At 41.5% G+C, this 22487-nt stretch overlaps 1 protein-coding gene across 12 annotated transcripts in view; it reads right to left on the bottom strand.

The window, feature by feature from the left end:
• Positions 1-22487, bottom strand: part of LOC116716075 (muscleblind-like splicing regulator 2) — a 44712-nt gene that overhangs the window by 7515 nt on the left and 14710 nt on the right. For 2 of the 12 annotated variants that reach the window (XM_032556843.1, XM_032556842.1), the window contains exons 3-8: positions 8047-8211; positions 7050-7253; positions 5819-6079; positions 2791-2844; positions 2296-2446; positions 1333-1368 (exon numbers count right to left, since the gene is read on the bottom strand). In XM_032556843.1, the coding sequence (XP_032412734.1) occupies positions 1333-1368; positions 2296-2446; positions 2791-2844; positions 5819-6079; positions 7050-7253; positions 8047-8211 (871 nt within the window). Of the gene's footprint in view, positions 1-192; positions 288-1332; positions 1369-2295; positions 2447-2790; positions 2845-5818; positions 6080-7049; positions 7254-8046; positions 8212-22487 lie in introns of all 12 variants that reach the window. The other 10 variants (XM_032556845.1, XM_032556849.1, XM_032556847.1 and 7 more) reach the window with 10 other exon arrangements.

Below are 22487 nucleotides of genomic sequence, written 5' to 3'. Positions count from 1 at the left end.
GGAAAAAAGAGGTAGCGTCCCTCTGCTTTAAACCGTGTGGAAAACACCCACTCACCGGCTTTCACCCTGTGCAGCCACATGGATGACTGGAGTATGGCTAAAGCTGCAGGTTTTGTTGCAGCTCACTATCAGGAGGCAGTACTTATTCAGAGCTCCGGGGACTGATGAAAGAAAGCTTTAAAAGGAGCAAACCTGATTGGCTGGTGCTGTTGCTGCGTAGGGGACACTTGTGGCAGGAGTTGTTGCTGCAGAGACAGTAGCAGGCGTAGCACTGTACATCATTGGGACTTTGTTTTTGAGGAGGAAGGGGGAGGAAGGAGGGGAGGATGTGGAAGGAAGGGATAGCAATGAACAGGTAGGTGGAGCATTATGGCAACCATGGCAACAGTCGTGGCGCGTATCGACGGCAACGTTTTGTCGATGGCGGTGGCGGATGTGGTGAGAGAGAGAGAGAGAAAGAGAGAGAGCCAGCGAGCCATCGTTAGGGTTACACCAGCAGATGGCATGCAACCATTCACAATGCAAAGCCAGGAGGACAGAAAGAAAGAGAGGAAGAAAATGACAGCATGGGAGGATAAAAAAACAAACAAACAAAAACAAGAGGAGAGAAGCTGATTACAATCACAAGTAAGGAAATTTATATGGAAAAATCAGTTTTATGTCTTTCCCAGAGAAGTTAACAACAAGACGTATATTTTGATGCAAATTTAAACCAGTTGGCCTGAGTAAATGAACAGCAGGGAGACGCCACATGCCTACTGCCAAGAATATGCAATTCTGTCAAAACATGGTAAAAGTTTTTATTTATAGTCAGCACCTTGCATTTAACATTCACGACCCTTCAACTTTTTCACATTTCATCACATTCCAACAGCAAATTGGGATTTAATGCTAGACCAACCCACATTAGGGCTTAACTCCGACGCTCTAGAGGTGTGAATACTTTTGCAAGGCGCTATAACTTCACTTTGATGACTGCGTTTCCAGTTCTGTGGAATTTCTCTGGGAAACTGATTTAAATTTCCTGGTTAACACGGCACGGCCAAACGGAAGCCATATTAGAGCTCAGGAGTCAGCACTTTAATAGTAAACAAAAACAGTGAAAAACAACGAGTCAGTCGGTGGGGAAAAAATAACTTTGAGCTGCAGCTCCTTCAGGTGATGCCAACTTAGCTTCAATAAGTATCCATAAATGTTTCAGAAAATATCTTAAGGGACTTTTTGTCACACCTGTAAGGGCTGCAGACATCCCCCCCTGGATCAGCCTAAATGCTTGTGTGCGTGTCGGGGTGTGTGTGTGTGAGAGAGAAAGAGAGCAGCGTCAGAACCTACCAAGACTGCTAGCAGGGGTCATGCACAACACTGACCCTGTTGTGTTTATGCAAAGAACGACAGAGAGAGAGAGAAGGGAAGAAATGGGTTAATTGAGGAGGAGGAGAACAACAAAGTTAGACAAGACAAAAACAAAAAGCATCAGTCAGCTCAGATGCTACCGTTATAGCCGTGATGCCAGCTAATAATGGAAGCAGTCAACAAAAGCAAGCAGTGGCATTCTTCGCTCGGAGCTTTGCATTAGTGGGCGGAGCTGCAGCTAAACCGAGGCTGGAGGACACAGGAGCGGCGCGGAGTTTGACATCGGGCAAGGAGCTATGAACGTGTGCAAAGTTCACTTAGGTTCAGCTTGTTCTGCTTTTCTGTTTCTGCAGTAATTAACAGTAAACTTTGCAGGATCCCCGTGGCAACTGAACACTGCAACTGAGTCGGCTTGCTTAACCGAGGGGCGGGTTATCTCAATGGAATGCAGAGATGGAAATTTCAGGTCAAACGAGGGGAAGGAAAAGTAAAACTAAAGGGGTGAGCAAAACGGCAGCATCATGCAGAGTAAAAAGCACAGCTTTCCGTCCAGTTCTGGATTAAACTGAGATAGTTTTTACCAGAACTTTTCACACCTTTTCAGATCTCCTGAGAGTGTTTTTTTCTTTCTAGGTTTTGGACAAACCCAACCTATACGAAAGCTTAAAGATTTATAGTTGCAATGAATTAAATCTTAAAAACATAAGTTCCCTAGGGGTTAGATTATGTATACTGCTTTGCAAAAAAACATTATTTTTTTACATTCTGTGATGTTACAGCTCCATTCTTCAACATGTCGTATTGGAGAATTAATGTAATTGACCAACACATTCATATTCAACATATTTTTCTAAAAAGCAGCTGTAAAGCTACAAAGGATTAATAACATTGCTAAGACCCGTCTGCAGCTGTATGCCGCGTGCATGAAGTGGACGACTTTACCTGTGTGAAAGAAAGCGGGCTGCTGGAGCTGTGCGTTGGCCAGCGCCTGCTGGTAGTGCAAAACACTGGGGTTGAACAGAGAGCCGGCTCCGTTGCTCTTCTCAAGCGCTGGTCTCTTTGGTAGCGGCTGGAGGACGCCGTGGGGGAACGCCTTGACACACACACGCAAACAGAAGCACAGATTTGAGCTCCACACTCACTCAAATCGACACTAGAATTATTGCAAAAGTGTTAATTTTCTCTATGCACGGCACAAAAAAAAAGAGAAAAGAACGGCAAGAAATGGAAACACATAATAGAAAGCTGAAATTATTTTAGCTTTACGTTTATTTCTAAAAAAAAAACAATCTAGAAATACCACAGGTAAGGTCTACACATTAAAAAAGTGTCTTACTGGGTTTCACAACAACAAAAGAGCCAAATTAAATTCTGTGAGTGGCTACAAGTACAATTAAAGAAGCTACATGCAAAGCAAAAGGTGAAAGGTCCAAGTACCAGGTCTACAGTTGCCTCGAGGGGTCGCTTCATTGCTTTGGCAGTCGACTGAGTCTTTAATTAGCAGGCAGCGAGCACATGATGGCAGTGGGCCAATGGGATTCAAGCGTATTAACATACAGGTAACAGCAAGCAGAGGTGCATCATGGGGGACAGCATTGCATTGTGGATAGGTGAGAAGGAAAAAAACAAAAACAAAAATAATCTGAATGCCAGTATACCACATACAAAACAATAGGCATGCACATAAACAAAAAAATTGCTTTCATTTAACTGTAAAGAAACATAGCTACATTATTAATTAGTACAAAAGCAAAAAAAAGCAAAAAAAAAAAGGCAGCTATAATATTAGATCCTAAGATGTACTCCAACGACTAACACAGCTGTTTATCTATTTGATATCGACACATGTGCAAATTTGGCAGAGATTAGCACAACTGTAGCAGTTCTGACCAAAAAAAAAAAAAAAAAAAACCAGGTCAACGTTTGGAAAAAAGTGACACAAGTTGGAGTTTAATAACAGAATGTGGAGCTCTGTTTATTCCAAATGCTTACGTGGGGTAAAAATTTAGACATTAATATGAATAAATGCTGACTAATTTACCTGAATGCTGTGCAAAATACCCCCCCCCCCAAAAAAACAAAACAAAACACATGAATATGACGGTCCATGCACAAGCCTCTTGCTTGATGTATGTGGATTTTTTTCCCTCACTTGTGCAACTGTTTCTTGTCATTAACAAACAATGCATTGCTGATGCGCTGCGGTGTTAACAGACTTAAAAACACTGGTTAGTTCAAATGAAAGATGGTATATTAATTAAAAAGTGACATGAAAAGCAAAGATGGCTGCGCTTGACTTGCAATGAGGAAGGAGATCACAGCATGGCAAACAACACAACGTGGCACAGCAAAAAAACAAAAAAAAACCAAAACAAAACAAAAAAAGACACGACTCACTGCAACTGCGTCGGTCGAAGTGCAATATTATCTACTGAACACGTTTGGGAGTTAGAGGTACTGATCTTTCCCTATTTTTAGCGTCGCATCTGCGCAGGTTTTATGGATCTGCTGCGATAAAAGTGCCGCAGCTCAGGCAGAGGAGGGCTCAAAGACAATTGGATTAAAGATGCTGACTCGACAACTTGTCCCGAGGTTAACCCTCTTCACTTCTAGCGCAGATCGGAACAGCTGAAGGTAGTTTGGGAATTGGGTCATAAAGATGATAAACTGAAGCGTGCGAGAGCTGTATACTGTAATTGCGAAGCAGGGGGAACAGAAACACGCTTTTCTTTTATTGCTACAGCCGCACGCAAACTTCAGCGCATTTTATCGGACCTTTATGTGATCGACACCAAGTGGAAGAAAAACGACGATTTCCATCGTTTTTTAGAATTAAAAAAAATCCAAACACTGAGGATTTCAATTATATTCTGCCTTCCGGAGACAATACTTTGTGGAGCCTCCATCAATCAAGCACATCTAGAGACTGAAATCATTCCAGATTTTAATTTGCATTGAGATGTGGAAAAAAAAAAATGTACTGAAGATCTGATGTTCTTCTGCTGAGAAGTCGAACCTCCAGGCTCGTCACAAGACAACCGCAGCATGACGCTGCCACTAATGTGTTTCACTAAAGGTATGGAATATTTTGTTGTTGTTTTTTTAGCCACACTATGGCGCCATACAAGGGTCATTGTAGGCAGAAAAAAGGAGGTGTAAATTTCTGCCAAAAACCTAAAAAAAATCTCATAAATTTTCTATATCTAAGCTCCGAAAGTCAAAAATTTGCCCAGAAAAAACACAGAAATTTTGAGATTATTAGAATTTTTCCAGAAAACAACAGGGAAATTTCTGAATTTGAAAGTCAAAAATGTTTACATTCTGAAGCTCAGAAAATTTCCAAAAGTTGAACATGTTCAAGCTTTTAGGATTTTTTCTGCATCATTTTTGAGATTAATCTCAAAATTTCGGAAATCTACTCCGTTTTTTCCACCTACTATGGCCCTAATACGCTAATAGTACACACCATGTATCACTTTTCTTCCACTTTATAATGAGCGAGTTAATGTAAAGCTAAAAGGGTCCACTAAAGTGTTTAAGTACGTTTTTCTGTCTTCTACCAGCTCATAAAGGAAAGAAAAGGACAGCAAGCAGAGATGGAGTCAGCCAATGAGAGCTGCAGTGTGCGCAAGGCGTAAAGCATGCCCATGCCACGGAGGAAAAGAAAATTAGTCAGTCAGCACACTGGCGCAGTGCAAGGTGTGCAGGTGCAGCAGCCAGCGGACCAATCGAAAGAAGCCACTCAATGCCTTGGGGAAGGCGGGGAACGGACAAAACTGTACGCCGTGCTCAAGAGTTTTAACATCCTCCTCTCCCTTCTCCCCCGATCGGCGGCGGATGACTCAACCTAACGGAGAGTAAAACTCCCACCACGTCATGCTACATCCACCCCTGATTCAATTTGCAACCGATCTGCAGAGAGCCGCACTTATCACCGAAAGCAGCAAAGTGGGATGGAGGGGGTTGAGCTGACGCATTGTCTCCGTGTGAACCAAGGGCATTGGGAAATAAAAGGAGGCTGCAGTGAAATAATAACAGATTGTTCTTGCGGCGTCAACGCTGATCTGTTTAGGTCTCGCTAAACCCTGTTTGTCGCATTCAGCTGCCCCTCTTCGGGACGACTATTGTTGGTGAATTGTTCTCCAGAGTCCACTAGAATCAATCAGCAGAGGATAGTAATAAAGCAGGGCTCCACATTGCATGTTGAGGGGGATCTGTTATAGTAAGCGAGAGGTGTTTGGAATCTTTCTAAGTCAGGATTATTTGCAATGATGAGATTATTCGCAATTCAAATGGTGAAAACTTTCAGAAAAACAAATAAGTTTTACAGTGCATCACAAAAAGTTATAAAGCTAGAAAAGGAGACCTAAGCGTATTGATTGAAAGAATCACTAAAAAGACAAAAGTGTGCGTTTCCTGCTCTGCCTGAGATAAAAGTGTGTGGCCAGCAGGGCGGCGCTCTCACCATGGCTGCAGCCGTGGCTGCTGCTTGTGCGGCCACGGCCGTCTGGTTGGCCTGGTGCTGGGCCGCCTTGATCTTGGCCTGCAGGTGGGCTGGGGGGTGGAAGTACTTGCACTTCTCGCGGGAGCAGCGGCTCTTGATGTAGTCCATGCACACGGTGACCGTGTTGTCGCTGGTGTCGATCATGGGGCTGTCGCTCGGGTGGGCAAAGCGGCAGTCTGTCTCGCCGCGGGCGCAGTTGCCCCGCTGGAACTCGCGGCAGACCTGGCATTACAGGGAAATGAAAACAAGACGATTAAAAGTCACTATTACTATAATTTTTAACATTTATTGCATTGAATTTTAAACCATTTTTCTGCTTCTGTAATCAATTCCACTTTTTCAGGTTTGTTTGTTAGCATGGTGCGTTCACTGACCAGTAATAGATCAGTTTTGTGTTTTAAATAATAAGATTCCAGTTGCTAAGAGACATCTTGTGCAAAACAGTTTCTTTATATACATTAAAAAAAAAGTTAAGAATGAAACAATCAAAAGCATCAAATGGCATCTAAAACCGAAGCAAGTCGGAATCAAAAGTTTTAAAGAGTTCCTTAAATCAAACGGAGCTGCTAAACCTGCTTCAATCATAACATATATGAATGTTCTTCTTCCTTAAACACACTCGTATTTACACATAACAAAGTACGCCTACGTGTTTTGTGCAAAAAAGTTGCACACACATGAACGTGCGTTGTAGGCTTGTGTGTAGGAGTGCACACGTGTCTCAGAGGGATACGGCTTAATTAAAGCCAGCTCCATTCAGTTGCTAAGTGATGGCACTCCTGCTGAAAAACACATACAGGCACACGCCCACGCGTCACCTTCAGGTCTTAGGTAGATTACTGCTTATCTTGATAAATATGGTGCTGAAAAAAAAAAAAAAAAAAAAGTCCTCCTTGTGGATTCTTTCACAATCCCAGTTATTCTCCAGAGTTGTTTGCCAAGAGGGCAGATGGAGACATTCGGAGTTGGTTTCAGCGTCCCAGTTCGACTGTTTAGCAACTACCACTTTGACTTGAGTTAATTTCAGTTTGGATCACTGTGAATTATCATTCCTCATTTTCGCATCGTGGCTCTGGAAGAAGTCAAATTATTCAAAGAAACGTATGCTCAAGGATGCTGGAGTTCGTACTAACTTAAGCACCGACTTGTTTAGCAACAACAAAAAAACCAAAAAACATTTTGTTCGGGTCACCTCCAGTTTGTCGGCACGCAGGAGTTTCTGGTTGGAGGAGGAACCGGCCGTCACTGACACGGGTGGGCTGCCGGGGACGATGACGGGAGTGCTGGGCAGGATGTCTGTGGGGACCAGGCCCATGCTGTGGGACATCGGGGTCAGGTAAGGCGTGTAGCTCAAGCCCGCACTGGATCCAAGGCCCTGGCTGACCGGAAACGTCTGCTGAAGACAGAGATGAGATCAGAGGTTTCTCTTTGCAGCGTTCTCGAGTAAAATGCAAGGCACTGAAGAATGATGAGATGTGAAATGTTGAGAAGAAAGAGAGAAAAGAGACGAGGAGACACCTGGAACCTGATATTTACTCAACAGAAAAGTAGATCGAACCCTTTGTTGTTTTTTTTTACTGTCTGACATTAAGCAGGTCAAAAATGATGTCTGTTTGCTAAATGTCAGAATAATGAGCGAGATTTTGCTAATTACTAATATTGATGCCGTGACTTTCCAAGCTAATTCACAACAACCACGATTTTAAACAAGAACTTCTTTCTTGTTTAAAATCATGTGGGGGAATAGCAATAAATTAGCCAAAATATTATAAAAAGTTAAAAGTTTATTCTGATTTAATGTCCTTCAATGAAAAATATCAGGTGCAGCTGTACAGAGTTGTGGTTGAGGAAGAGGAGAGGAAAGGTGGGGGGGATCGATGATGGGTAGAAAGACGGCAGGGGTAAAGGAGAGGGGTATGTTTCAAAGAGGACGCAGCAAGAGCGAAAAGTGAGAAAAAAGGTTGCTTTGTTTTTTTTTTCAACCTCTGTGCATCCTGGAAAGATTTCGCTGAGCAGACATGTTCTGCTTTAGTCACGCCTGGGTGTACACAGATGCAGTTGAAAACATCCACACCTGGCAGAGCAGCTCCCAGCGTTAGAGCAACAATATTTCTAATGGCTTTTGAGCCTGACAGCAGAGTCGGTGTGTGTCATTCTTTCTTTTTAAATTATTTTTTTTCTGCACTGACCACGGGCTGCATGGTTGTTCCGGGGATCATGAACTGCATCTGCTGAGCCAACATGGCGGCCGCCGTCTTCTGCTGGATCAGGTTGTTCCGGCCGTTGATCTCCAGCTGGGTCTTCAGGTGAGCTGGCGGGTGGAGGTATTTGCAGTTCTCTCGCGTGCAGCGTCCCTGAGAACGAAGAACACGCAGAAAAGAAAGAAAAGTTGGAAAAATTTTTCAAAACAGAACCTAAAGCGTTACGCAAAAGCCGGTAGCATAAATATTTATACCGAACGTAAAAAGATCACAAGAGCAACTTTGTGTCAATCCAGTGGAACAGAAGCTTCTGGTCTCTCTGTAAAGAAGCATTTTTTTTTCTCATTTTAAAAGATTAAAGAAAAAAAAAAACTGCGTTTGATTTGCCAGCTTGTTATTTCTGCTTGGTGTTGGTGGCGCTTTCATCACAAACACGTCGCCCACCAAGTCGTCGGGGCAGACGGGAAAAACGAGGACGACAAAGAAGGACAAAGGTCGGAACTCTTGTTCTTGTCGATCTCGGAAACACATCTGAAAGTCGGACAGATGTGGTTGTACGAAGGGTCGGCCTCACCGAAATCCCGGCGGACGAACACAATTAGTCTGTCAAAGCAGAGGCCAGTGGCTAACATGATGATCCACCACCACGAGGAGATAAATGCAAGAATGAGAGGAGCTGACCTGAGGGAAGATGGGAAGGAAATCTGGGTGCAGGCATGCAAAGTGGACTGATATGGATTAGACACGAGACAGAGAGGGAGAGGACACGACATGGCAGGCATGACACGGCGGGTCTTGGCTAATGTGAAAGAGGGAAAAGGGAAGCAGAGATAAATTAGAATCAGTGTAGCGTGAGGAGGTCTGCTGCTCTGTCTAAATACCTCTTAACTCCGTGACACAGAGCAGCCTCAGCACCGTGTCCCAATTAGCAGCATCCCCTCTCATCGCAATTCCGCTAATTTCCTCTTATGAGGAAATATGACAGGCCTGCCCAGTGTCAACGCTCTGATCGGTAATGACTGAGTTTAATTACTCGCGTGCGTGTGTGTGTTCTGAACGCGTCACACAAAGCAACAGGACACAAAAGAAGTTCTCACAATTTATTTATTTACTTGATAATCACAAAATAGGACTTTTTGTGATTCATGCCACATTTAGATTTAGGTCTGGGCTTTGACTAGGCCATAAATAAACTATGATACAAACATTCGTCAGCTACCTTCCCAATCCATCTCGGCCCTCGTTCCAGCGAAAACAAATGTATTTGGAACCGCAAAACGCACAACAAAAATAACATATATTTTTTATTACATTGTTTTGTTCATGCTGAGAAATTTTTTGTTAATTTTTAAATTGAAGATCCTTTGTTTTTATTTTCCAGCTCTATTCCAGTTGAAATTCAGCTTCCAATTCCAATCCTATATTTAGGTCTTAAAACAAAGAAAGACATAAAAAACATTATAAATACACTTTATTCAATGGAACAGTCCTTATTTATTCAAAAATGGCGTCAATACAGAAATGTGTATAAACAGAAAAGAAAAATGCTAAGTATTTGACAAAACAAATGTTCATGTCACTATTTTTAAAAATAATTTATCCATCCCAAAGGGAAATTAAATTTCATGAAGGCAGGAAGTACTCCAGTAGCAGTCAGCCTTCCAGTTAATCTGAAGGAGCCTCTGACTGACTTTTGCAGCCTTTCACAGGTTTTCCTTCAGGATGTCACTATTAGCAAATTCATTTTCCATTCAACCAATAGAGTCCAAATCAAAGTAGAGAGACCGCTCTAGTCAGGTCGTAATAATTAGGGTTATATTAAAATGCAAATCACACTTCTGTGGGACAACTCCAACTAGCGTTACGGATGCCTCTCATGGGAGTTCGACGCAATTGAACAGAAGAACAATATGGATTATTTCTGTTCACATTTGGTAGCTCAGTAATGCTGTGACAGGGATTTGGTGCTGATGCTCAACCTGCTCCAGAGCTTTGTTCTTCCTCTACGATACGTGGGCAGACAAACAGAAAAAATACTTTTAATCAAGCACAGCTCTAGGTATAATCCTGTTTCGCAGTGCAAACAGCCGACACTCTCCAAGTCTCATCGAGGGGAGAAGTAAAAAAAAAAAAAAGGCCTTTCTTGTGCTGCAGGAGTGATATTAAAAGCAGCCCGCAGAGCCTCAAACACCGTCGGCGACCTTACAGTAGCTTTTCACTTAAAAGGTCTGAACGTTAATGTTTCTACACCTGTGTGACCTATGAACTCTGCTGTAATGATGCTGAGGTAGCCTCAACGACTGCAGTGAGCCACCGATACGCCCGCACTCCTCCTTCATGCTTCGCGCACACGCGCCATCACACCTTCCCACACACACACACATACTAAATCACTAGCAAGTCTCACATGCACACGTGTGTGCACAGAAATCCGGAGCGTCTGCTCAGGCTTCTTCAAAACAGAGGAATAAAGTCACCCGTTTAACCCGGCAACTGAAAGCAAAAAGAGAAAGAAAAAAAAAAGAAGTAATAATTGGAGCCTCGTGATTTGCTCCATGAAATGATGCGGCGGCCTCGCGCATCAGCGGGCACCAGAAAAAAAGCGTAGGCTGGTGCAAGTGTGCGGGTGGAAACCGCGTGGGAGGGTGTGAGAAAGGGGAGCTGGTGCCGGTGCTGAAGCTGCGCTCTGGACATCATCCCAGATCGAGGCTGCGGGGAAGCACGCCGTCGCCATAGCGCCCTGCAGGGATCAAAACAAACCCAAGACCCTCCTGATGAACTTAGGTAGACTCAGAAGGAAGGCAGCTACTCTTATCTTTGGCCTGTATTCTGTTTGTTTGTAGCCAGAGACGGAGAGAGAGATGCTTCGTGGAATTGCTCATCATTATTCCCCGTTTGAAGCGACGAAGTAAAACTGCGGTGAAGAGACTTGGGAGAGTGGTTCAAATCTCACTAAGTGCAGGCTTTTTACCGGAAAACCACCTCGACTTCAAGCATGTGGTTTGACAGCCATCTCAAACTGCTCCGGTCTTTGTATAAATTTCTATTGTTCCTCTCTTCCTTTGTCTCAGGGGCTGCCAACCGTAATAATAATCCTAATGTTATATTATGACAATCAGTGATCGGAGAAAAACATTGGTCTTCACTGTGTTTTATTTGGTTGTTGTCAAGTCAAAGGTTAAGATGAAAAAAGAAGAAAAAAAAAAAGACACACCCATATATGGACAATCTTAAGGCTGGATGTGTTTGCCAGTAAAATATTGTATAGTGAAAGCGTTCAAGGTTTTCTTAGTTAATACTGTTTGCAATATTATGAATCATTTAATAATGTTCTTGAGAAAATAACACTTTAAAGCTCTTTAACACACTGTTCTAACTAACAAACATATTCGTCTTTTGATGTAATTAAGTTAAATGTGTAAGAAAAGAAACAATACTCTAAATAAGGAATCTGCATATCAAATTAATTCTTAAATTTGCTAATTAAGCCGTAATTAGAGAGCGAGCCTTTTTGAAATGCGCAAATTGCCGTAAAACCTTCTATTTTCAGGAAATGAAGCATTATTCATGTATTATTACACTATCTGCTGCAGTTATTTTGTTTTCAAAGGATTTTAGCATACTACCCAAATAACCTATTACTATAACAACGTATTGCCAGAAAGCGATTATATTATTGGCCCAAAAACCTCATTACATTTTTGGCCAGTTATTATGTTATTGGCTTTAATATGTTTAAAATGGCGCAAATTATGAAGCCATTGGCTGTTATTACATTATTGATTGCTACAGGGCGTAACTACGTTCAGATGATAAGCCCAAAAATGAGTTGTTGCTATGGAGATTTATGATCACAAGATGCAAGAGTGGAGATTTTTTTAAAATATCTATTAGCATCATTTTCACTGTGCAGGCTGGCTGAAATAAGTCAGAATTATACTTCAAATCATTTTAAACCCAACTGTATATTTGAGTTAGTTAGATAGTTAGTTAGTTAGTTAGTTAGTTAGTTAGTGCTCTATTCTTTTCCACTTTGAAGAGTGTTAAGTTATATTCACTCCCCAGGGAAACAGGAAGAGTACCAATGTCAAATACATCTGAATAATTACTCTAAAATTTTATAATTTACTGAAATTTGCAGGATGTCATCATACAAATCAAATACAAGTACAGACTTATTCAATAAATTTGAATATTATTGAACAGTCAATTTATTTTAGGAACTTCATCACTAGTGAAACCCATCATATAGATTTAATTATAAACTAATGAATAAGTAAAAGCCTTTACTACTGTTAAATACAGTGATTTTCCAATTACATTACTGAAAACGTGACATTTAAAGTAAGAAAATTGTGTCACCCCAATGAAAAATAATTTTTAAAAACAAAAATCTGGGCTTAATAATAATCCTAAGTTTAATACCTCCTTAAAGGTACTTTTAATAGGGCGTATATTCTAATTTCCTGAATAAGACAATAATTTAGAACTTTTTATTGACATTTAAAATGGTAGCAGGTATTTTATGATGAACTGCTACCATTTCATACAGCATAAACAAAAGAAAAGTGAAGAAAATCTAGGTACAGATAAAAGTGGAAACTCAAATTATAATCTACAAAGCTACAAACAAACTAAAAAGCTATATTAAAAACCACCATAAATCCATTCACGGTGCGCTCTGCCTTCAAGCAGCTGTTTATGAAAAGAATGGCCGAGAACACCTCAGCGGTTCACGCAGCCACCTTAGGTGTAGCCATAGCTACAAGGTGAAATTACACCTTTCACCGAGGGCCTGCTCACGCGGCTGCTTATTATCGTAGGCATCACGGTGTCTCCCATGTGTACGGACGCAATGATCCATGTTTTGGGATGGGTTAATAACTGCTGTGATTTAGATTGGATAATCACCCCCTTGCATGGCGGGGAGAAACAAACGTCAAGGAGGGAGTGATCAAAGATAAACGATCAGGTGCTTCCTGACAGGGAAAGCTGCTCACAACATCTAGCTCAGTTATAATTTAGAAAATCAACTCATACACATAATTTTGCTTATTTTTAGAACTTAAGAAAGTGACTTGTTTAATCTTTAAAGGTGGAATAAAATCTTCCCAATGTTTCTGCTACTGCCTGGTCCTTCACTAGTGTGTTCAAACCCTGAATTTCTTAATAACCAGAATTTGCTTTAATATACAATGACAGATCTTTGTTGTCAGCTACTGCAGCGATTTAGATTTCGCCAATGCACAGATGGGGGCACGGAAAAGAAAGCAAACAAGGCAAACATTTATCATAGTAAACACGCTGCCGTGGGGAGACAAAAAAAAAACCTGTGATCTCTCCTCAAACATGACATAGATATTACAGTATTTAGCTGAACGGACTGTGATGTTTGGATTTATTTTAGCTCCAGCTGGGAGAAAACCTGAAGGGAATGAATGATGGTGCCACCACCATGTTTCAATGTGGAGCTACTGTGTTCAGAGTGTTAGTTTTCCACAACTAAAAGGCTCATCTGACGAGCGCATCTGGTCAGTTATATCTATCCATAGTTAAAAAATGTTTAGCTCTAAGTAAACATGTTCAGACAGCCATTTTCAAGGTATTAGTAGGTTTCAGCAAGACAAATTTAAGACTTTGTAATGCCACCTTGAATGACATTTAAGACCAATATTTAAGATCCTGCTGTATTACAATCAAGAATAGCAAAACTTGTGAAATTTTGTGCTTGTACAAGTAGAAGTGGACTTGATGCGACAAAGTTGAAAAATGTTCAGCTTTCGTAGCTGTTGTGTCCCTTTTATTGGGTTTCATCCCAAGTGCCAGTGACTTTTGCCTGTTGCTGCCGTTTGTCGTTCCTTGTTTGTTGACAGTTAGCTAGCTAGCTAGCTAGCAAGCAAGGGTTTACTGGCAGCTAATCAGCAGAAGCCACAACTGCCTTGAGTAGCAGAATGCAAAGAGGGGAAAAAATGGCAACTCAAATTGTTTTAAGAATTTGAGACATTATTTTAGACACAGGAATTTAAGACTTTAAGGATGCGCGGACGCCTTCATCCCTGCTGGACTAAAAGAAGCAAAGAAATGTTTTCAGGCTGATTCCATGTCCATCTGCTTGTCTTTCAGTGGGATTCCTCAACAACTATCCAGCTGCATTCAGGGAAGCTCGTTGGAGAGGTGGAACGTAGCCATATCTCTGGCTAGAAGGCCTTTCCGCGACCCCCCGCCATCTCCTTCATCAGTGAATGGTCAGAGCGATGGCCGTTGTGTGTCTGTGGGTGGCGCAGACACAGAGGTCCAGTCTTCCACCCTGCTCTGAAGAATAGCGCTTCAGTTGTGGGCCTCTCCCTTCACCACTGTAACATTTGCATTTTCCTCCCTCAATGGGTGCTTTATTTTAAGGTCTGCCCAAGGCAGAAAGACAGGCCGCCGCCGACGGAGGAGCTGTAAAAGTCCTCGTAAACGTGACTGGGAACGCCTTCGTATTGCACCGCTGTGCTTCTAGTAGGACTTAATAAGAAGGCTGGTGTCCTGGTGCGTTTCCAAGATGGATATGCGTAAAAGGAGCAATTGCTTTCTTTCTCTCATCAACACTTCAACCTAAGAAACAATATTGACGCATTGCAAAACACCTAGGGAATCTACAATGTCTGTGTGTGCATTTAATTCCACAGTACGCCTTCGGTTTATTCCTTTAGCTTTGCATATCTTAGTCCTGGTGTCTTAACAGTGATGACTTGATCAATGAGAGTCTGTCTGACATTATTGGCAAGATGCTGTCCAGAAAGGACGATCCCAAAGAAAGAGCTTACAAATAAGCAGGGTCAGCACTAAAAAGCGAGCCTTTTCCTAGTTAAAGACGACAGAGTAAGGTTTTCTCTAAGGGAGCAGTACCTGCAGACAAGAATACTGAAATCAGCAAAAGTGACTGGTTTTCAGGTGGCACTGTGACTCCGCCGCAGACACACAAGGCCACGATACCTTTATGTGCAAACGGAAGGCCTCTGTGAGGAGCGGACTCAAATCTTTCTGACATGAAACCTTTGAAATGTGTAATCTCCTTCCAGCATAGCCGAAAAACCTCCTGTATTCCTTCCTTCCGAATCTTCTCATATCTCGGTCGTCTCGGTGTACTTCAGTGCCTGTCTCTGTAGTGTGCCATTTATGTCTACCCTGCAGGTCAGTTGCCATGTTAAAAAATAGCACAAAAACCTGTTTCACGCTGTTCTGTATTGTGCTTGATGTTTTGCTTACAGATGTTTGTATGAGTGGCTATAAATATCCACATAGAAGCTCTTCTAGCCATACAGACACTAAGGAGATCCAGGTTCCAGGTGTTGGTGATTTACATTTACATTTCTCACGCACAAAACAGTTGCTCCTGGATTGCCTATTTTAGACCTTTTTATCCCGTCTCCTGTTTTGTTCTTAGTATAAGTGTACTAATCTTATGTCCAAATCTGAACCAAGATTAGGTTCAGATAGTGTGAAAAGCTACTTCATGTTTTTTACACTATTAAATTCCTAGAGTTCTTAAGAGTTACGGCCGTGGTCAGGCTTTAAAAATGGGAGGAAGGAAGATAGTAAGAAAGAAAGGAAGGAGAAAAGAAAGATGGACAGAAAGAAATTAAATGTATGTAAGTACGTATGGATGGATGGATGTGCAAATTAAATGAAAGGATAGACGTGCACGAACGGACAGCAATTAAATGGACGGACGGATGTTTGTCCCTGACCATAACTTGTTCTTGATGATCATACCCTCCTCCTGTCCTGGCTCAATTTACTCAAAGACTTTGCACAGATACCAACTGGTGCTTATGGGATGCCCTGTAGCTGCTCACCTGGAAACCACTTTGAAGCAAGCCTCTCATCCATGGGACACCAGCACTTCTGTGCTCAGAAGACCGAAAAAGGTCCCGGTTAAGTAGTGCGGCCCTGGGTGCACATGGACAGGGATCTCCTTCATCCTCCAAGACAGAGAAAGCCTCCTCTTGAGGATCTTGTTTTGTTTTTGCCTGGCTCTAATGGATTGGTTTGAACTAATGGGTCTGTTCAAAGCGCTGCTGCCCCAGGACTGCAGGAAACACTGAAAATCCATTTTGAAATGATAGCCGAAAGCTTTTTGCTTACATTTCGACTGGTAATGGAGATCAAAGATCAATGTTGAGCACTGGGTAAGCGCTAGTCATTTAAATGTAAAAACAAAGCTGCTGTAAAAGCCCAGCGCCAGGCTCATTTCAGGTTTAATTATGCTGTACACAGGTATGTCTGCCTGCCGATGAGACTACACTGCTATTAAAAATAATAAGACAGGACACAAACATAATATCACACAGCAGACCCGGTACAATTGAAACTACATTTCCTTTCACCCACACTTAAAGCAGACACATAAGACGTTGCATCAGCGGTAATTAAGTGTCTTTGTTTCACCAGTTGTAATCCCACAGATGAAGGAGTGGCACTGTTGCTTACACGCCTGAGATTACCAAAGGATTAAAAAAAACGGAGACAGAAACAGAAGGGTGAGATTGAGGCGTAATAAACTATATTGCAATGTTCTTCTTGTTTGTCCTGGATATCACCACATCTTTCCTCACTAAAAGAACACACACCTCAAAAGCTGAAGTGTGTACGAAGTATCTGAAGCAGCAGAATCTCCACCATCTTTAACGTTTCGCCAGCCGTTTCTTTGATTGCATTGTTTTTTCCCCAGTAAGTCTGTGCGGTAACGTCTCAGAATAGCAGCAGAGAGGGGTGTGCATCAGCTGAAGATCACATGCCTGTGTTATCATCATGCAGCACCGACTCTTGGTGCTTGTGATCAGCTAACTCAGGTCAGGCACTTATTGAATTCCAAGTGATACTTCAAAGAACGGTGCTATACAGGATGAAAACAAGCTTGAGACTAATATTTCTGCTGAATGTTAGGTGATTTAACAACCATTCCAGGCTTAACGCTTACACTAAGAGCTACGGTTTAGAATATTGTCCATCAACGGAGTTTTTATTTTACTGCAAAATAGAGGGAAAAACATAATTTAGCTGCTAGTTGATGTACTGCAGGGTATCTGCCAGTTTTAGCAAGTCAAATGTAAGACTTTAAGGCCTTTTTGAATAAAATTTGAAGCCGAAAAAACTATAAACATAGGGGATGGTTGGGGCTGGCAGCAGAAGTGAGCCAGTTGCAAAAACAAATATCGCCCAGCCAACTGAATATATGCACCAATGATAGACACAAAAAAGGTAGCTAGATAGCTAACTAGCAAGTGTATATTAGCAGCTACTTCCTGCGCGCCTTGAGTCATTTTTGCCTAAAAAAGAAGAGAAGGGAAAAAAAACTACATACAAGCTTGAATAGTCCTGCCACAACATCAGACCTGTAATTAGCGTATTAAAGACCAACTTAGATTTTTTTTAAATTAACTTAAGACAGTTTAAGGCCTTTACTTTAGATATATAAAGTTAAACTTTTTAAGAAATGTGCAGACACCTTGTTAGTGACTTTCACCTAGTGGCAATTGGCAATTAACTTTTTCCATAACAGTACAACGCCAGCTCCGAATCTCTGCGTTTTTTGAGAGCTGTGGCGGCAATGGCCCCATTGTGAGACACCTGCTAATCCAGCCAGACGCCGGAGTCCTGCTTCAGTTAATCTGATCATCTGTGACCTGCTGAGACATGAAACCCACCCTCTAGAGCTTATTTAATCTCCACATACAAGCAGGCATCAATGCGTAGAGGGTCACCCTCTATCTAGAATTTTTCAGGGTTAGATTACGATACTACAGTGAAAGCTTATTATTGTTCATTTTTAGGCTTTTTTACATGTCTTTTCTTGGGGTGCCAACAAATTTGCCTGAATCTGAATATTTAAAATGAGATGATTGTCTTACTTTCTCTCTGCGAGTCCCGCAGCTTACAGGCAATGTCAAACTGGTGAAAGAGTCCACAGAAGTAGGTTAGATGGTGTTGATGGCCCACTTTGGAAAGAACTGTGTCGCATCCCCCAAGAGGGACACGGCAGAAAGGTCTCACTTCAATTCCCTCATTTTTTACATTTACAAACAGATTTCAAACACTCCTTAATGAACAAAGCTGAAACTAAACAAAACTACTCGAGTGACTAGCGAGCGAACAATTTGGGATAACACGTAAATGGAGAGGTCCGAGCTACACCTTGACGGCATCGACAGCAAGTCTAGGAGTGTTGAAGAGTTGTGTAAATCCATACAACAGATAAAAGAGGATAATGAGACGGAAGGGAGAGAGCAGTTCTATTCATCAAAGCCTCTTTCTAACACACTCAGCAGATAGGAGCAGAAATGTTGCATGGCTGCTTACTCTCCAGTTTTGAGATTAAAGCTTTGGTTGCTGGCAGAAAAAAAAAAAAGTTGAGATGTACAGTTTTTTTTTTTTTTCTTACAGTCTTCAAGAGTCCGGTTACTAGTGTAATAATTTTAAATCACACTAATATTTGTGTTAGAAGTACTTGATTATGCTGGACTTGATGTTCTCTGCATCTATTTGATCATTAACAACAAATCGGTAGCAAAAATAATCTGAGTAAGCACAAATGAAGCATATGGGCTAATCCAAGAATCTCACATATTTCACATTTAAAAAAAAAAAGAAAATCTTCCTTGTAAAAGTATTTTTTAAGAGTTGAAGAAACATAAAACCTACAAGTAGTAAAACCTTGGACTCTCCTGAGTAGTGAACAACATCTATGTTCATTTTATTGCTTCCATCTGTTATAAACATCTAAATTAAAGTACACAACATTTAGCAAATGTGACAGGACAATGATTCAAAGCAGACCATAAAGTCCACATCAGGATAGCTCCAAAAAACAAAAACGAAATTAAGGTTTTGAGTGGCCTAGATTTAACTCAGCTTAGTCATGACCATTAACAAGTGAGCAAACACTCCTCCATTGAAAAAAAAAAAATAAAATCACAAATGCTTAAATGAACGGGTATAATATTCAAGGGCGCATCTGCATTTCACATAAGGCCAGGTTGGTTTGTATAGCTTTTCTTCTTTGTTGAATAAAATCACCATATGGGAACTGTAATTTCTATTTACTTTGATTATCTTTGATATTAAAGTGTGTTTGACAAATCAGGAAAAGAACCACATAGAGGAAAAATAAATTTTTCACAGCGCCGTGACTATATCAACTTGATTTTCACCTAGAAAACCAAAGGGGAATAAGCCTCAGCGCCGCCTAGATGGGCGTGTTGTTTGTCGGCGGCAATGATGAGGCCTCTGAGACGTCTGCTAACTCCTCTGGGCTGAAGAGACTCTAATCCCAAATGAAAACGATGAAAACAGGCTTCACATGACTGAGAAAAATCGAGGAAGCTGCACAAGTGCTTCTGCTTGAAAAAGTACAGTTGAGATCAATAAACGAGGGCATACTTGTTCGGTTTTAACAACTCTTGAATGTTGCCTCGATTTTCCTTATACTCTCATGTCGCACCTTCATTTTCTCACTCGCCGTGACTCCAGCGTACCCTGTGGTGGTGCCCGCTGCCAATTAGTGTCCTCCACCTGTCACTGTGGGTCACCAGTGCAGGCATCTGTTGGGTGTGAAACCGGCCGTCTCACTTTCATCAGTGAACTTTAGACACTGCTGCCCTCTCTCTCTCTGCTCACACAAACACAAGCTCTTGCTGTCCTGGCCTGAAGTTGACCTTGATGGTATGGTCACCATGTCAAGTGGTCGGAAAGAGGGAGGAGAGGGTTGCATACGATACCCTCTAGCTCAGACAGTGCATAACTGTCTAACCCTACATTAACCCTTGCAGATAACCGTATAGTCCAAGTCCCTGTTATCAGATACCAAACAATGGTTTACAGTAACTGAGTTATGATGACTCAACTACAACAACCCCTAAATCTGGATTTCGATTGGGAAAGTAAAAGGCTTCTTGCTAACACTGATCTCATCATCCAGTATGGCTGGAATGAGCAGCCATTGCTGCAGGAAAGACGATGATGTTTAAAACATCCCACCAAATACTGCATGCAAGCAAATCTTTTGAGTTTGCAATTCTTTAGAAACTGACTTGATTGCAATATGTTGTGGTGCTTTACCGTACAACTTCAGCTGCTAGAAGCTGGCAGTCAGCAGAATACGATGGCTAAAGAAGTCCAAAGAACTCCAATCGTCAAGGGCCGATGTCCTGCAACTTTTAGATGTGTCCTTGACAGGGGCGCCGCCAGGAATCTTGGGCTTCATGACAAAAAATTTAATTGGGCACCCCCACGCAGCTGCTGTTACAGTTTTTTGAGTCTATTTGACCCATCAAAAGCATCACAATTTTAAAGGCTGGCAACTGCTTTGCGTTCTTTATATTACTGCTCATGAATTTTACATGGAACAATCGACATACAGTACATTATGTCATTAATTACATTTTTTCTATTAGTTTTAGATTACTGAAATGTCTCTACCCACAAGCAACAGTCATAGGCAAGATGCAAATTATAGATGAAGCAATCCAGATTTCTCAAAAATGCTATGAAGTTGCATTTTATTCAAGATGCATTATATAACTTTAATAAAAAAATATGTTTTCTTTATATTTGTTAAAACTGTCACCATGTTGTGACAGTTTGTTATGAGGCAGATAATCTGTGAAAACAATAAATCTCCTCCACCTCCTCCCTGAACTACTATCGCTAGCTAAAGTAATGCAACGTTCCGACCAATCAGAACCAGTAGGACGCTCTTAGTGCTGTCAATCATCCTCATTCATTCACTGCTAAATGTGCTAATGGTGGGAAAACAACTTATCACTACAGGAAAAATGTTTATCTGCTGTCATTGATAGCTATGCTAACTAGACTGAGCACACACCACAGGCTGCGCTAGCTACAGCATAGGGATGAGCAGCCACATGAGATTATGATTAACAGCACTATAACTTTCCTGTCTCTGATTTGTTGTTTCTAGATAGTACTGGCAGAAAGCAGAGGAAATAGATTGTTCACTGATTATCTCTCATGCCATACTGTCACAACATAATGACAGTTTTAACAAATATGTAAAAAAAAAATTTTTTTTATAAAAGTTACATACTGCAGCTTTAATTTCTCTTAGGAGAGGATGGGTCAGGAGGGACGAGGGTTAGAGCTGCTGCTGTCTGACTCACCTGTTAAGTGTGGTAAAACGTACAGGTACAAGTTCAATATTGGTAATTCGTTTCCTTAATTCATTAAATGAATTAATGAAATGAAATAGTGGCAAACAGTATTCTGTAGCTAAGCTAACTATACTGAATGGTTGATAATCTCACACAGTCTACCCATTTCTAGGGGGGAAAACTGGGTTACAAATTGACACTTTTACCTTTTTCTCTCTCTGTCTCTCTATTTTTTGAAAACCTACTTTATTATTTTTCTTAGCAGCATAGTAACTGTCAGAGTCATTCTTGCCTTGTGCTGCTGAACAGCAGTCAGTAGAAGCAGTCAATAAAAAATTGTGGAGGGCCCCCTGTTAGTCAGGGGCCCTTGGAATTGTCATAACCTTTCTCCCCTATACGGCGCCCCTGGTCCTTGATCTTGGTTTATTTTCCTGTTTGTGTGTGGCTTTAGCTGCTGTTTATCACTAATATCGTAATGTTAATGTCTCATCAAGTCAAGACGGGTTAAGAGGGGAATTTATTATGCCGACGATGAATCGTTTTTTTTAATCTCAGCAAACATGTGTCCTCACAGGGGACCAAGAAGTCACGCCAGGCCTGGATTGTGACACAGACCAGCAGTTGTTTAGACAAAGAAAGTGCCAGAAACCCATTGTTCTCCAGGTCCCCTAAAGATTTCTGCATTTTTGTTGCCTCATTAGATGAGGCCAATTAGGAAGATCTCTGTCTCATTAAAAAGGTTGGCCCCTGGGAGACAGCCAGGCCTGTCTGTCTAGCTGTTTGTAGCTCCCAAGGTGAGATTGTGCATCCGTTTCAAGTTGACAGGGACTGCACGGAAACTGGTTAGCATGTTTAGGAGTGAGTTCCATCATTTTTCTAATAAGAAAGTCATTAAGGAAGCCCGGAGGATGTAATCAATACACGTCTTTGTGGCCAAATGTTTAATTTACATCAGGCTAAACACCATATCTATTAATATATTAGCAATGTAGCTAACATACTGTGGCTAGCATCAGTGACCTTTTTAGATGCCACTACTGACTTTCTGAGCAATGTATGCATTCGAAAGGATGTAAGATGAGACAAGACCGCATAGGCAAGCAAATAAATGGCTCTCTCAGAAAACCTGAGTCTGTCTCTAAGTGATGATCAAAAAGATGCATCAATAATTAATGAGACCACTACTGAAAGGTCAAGAGCACCGCGAGTCTCCTGCCTTACTCACGATAGATCTGCCTTCAGCTTTGCTGCAGAGGCGCTCGCAACAGCAGCAAC

This window comes from Xiphophorus hellerii, chromosome 24, assembly GCF_003331165.1.
Source record: "Xiphophorus hellerii strain 12219 chromosome 24, Xiphophorus_hellerii-4.1, whole genome shotgun sequence".
NCBI lineage: Eukaryota > Metazoa > Chordata > Actinopteri > Cyprinodontiformes > Poeciliidae > Xiphophorus > Xiphophorus hellerii.
Note: the sequence above shows the minus strand (reverse complement) of the source record. Positions and strands in the feature narration are given on the sequence as shown.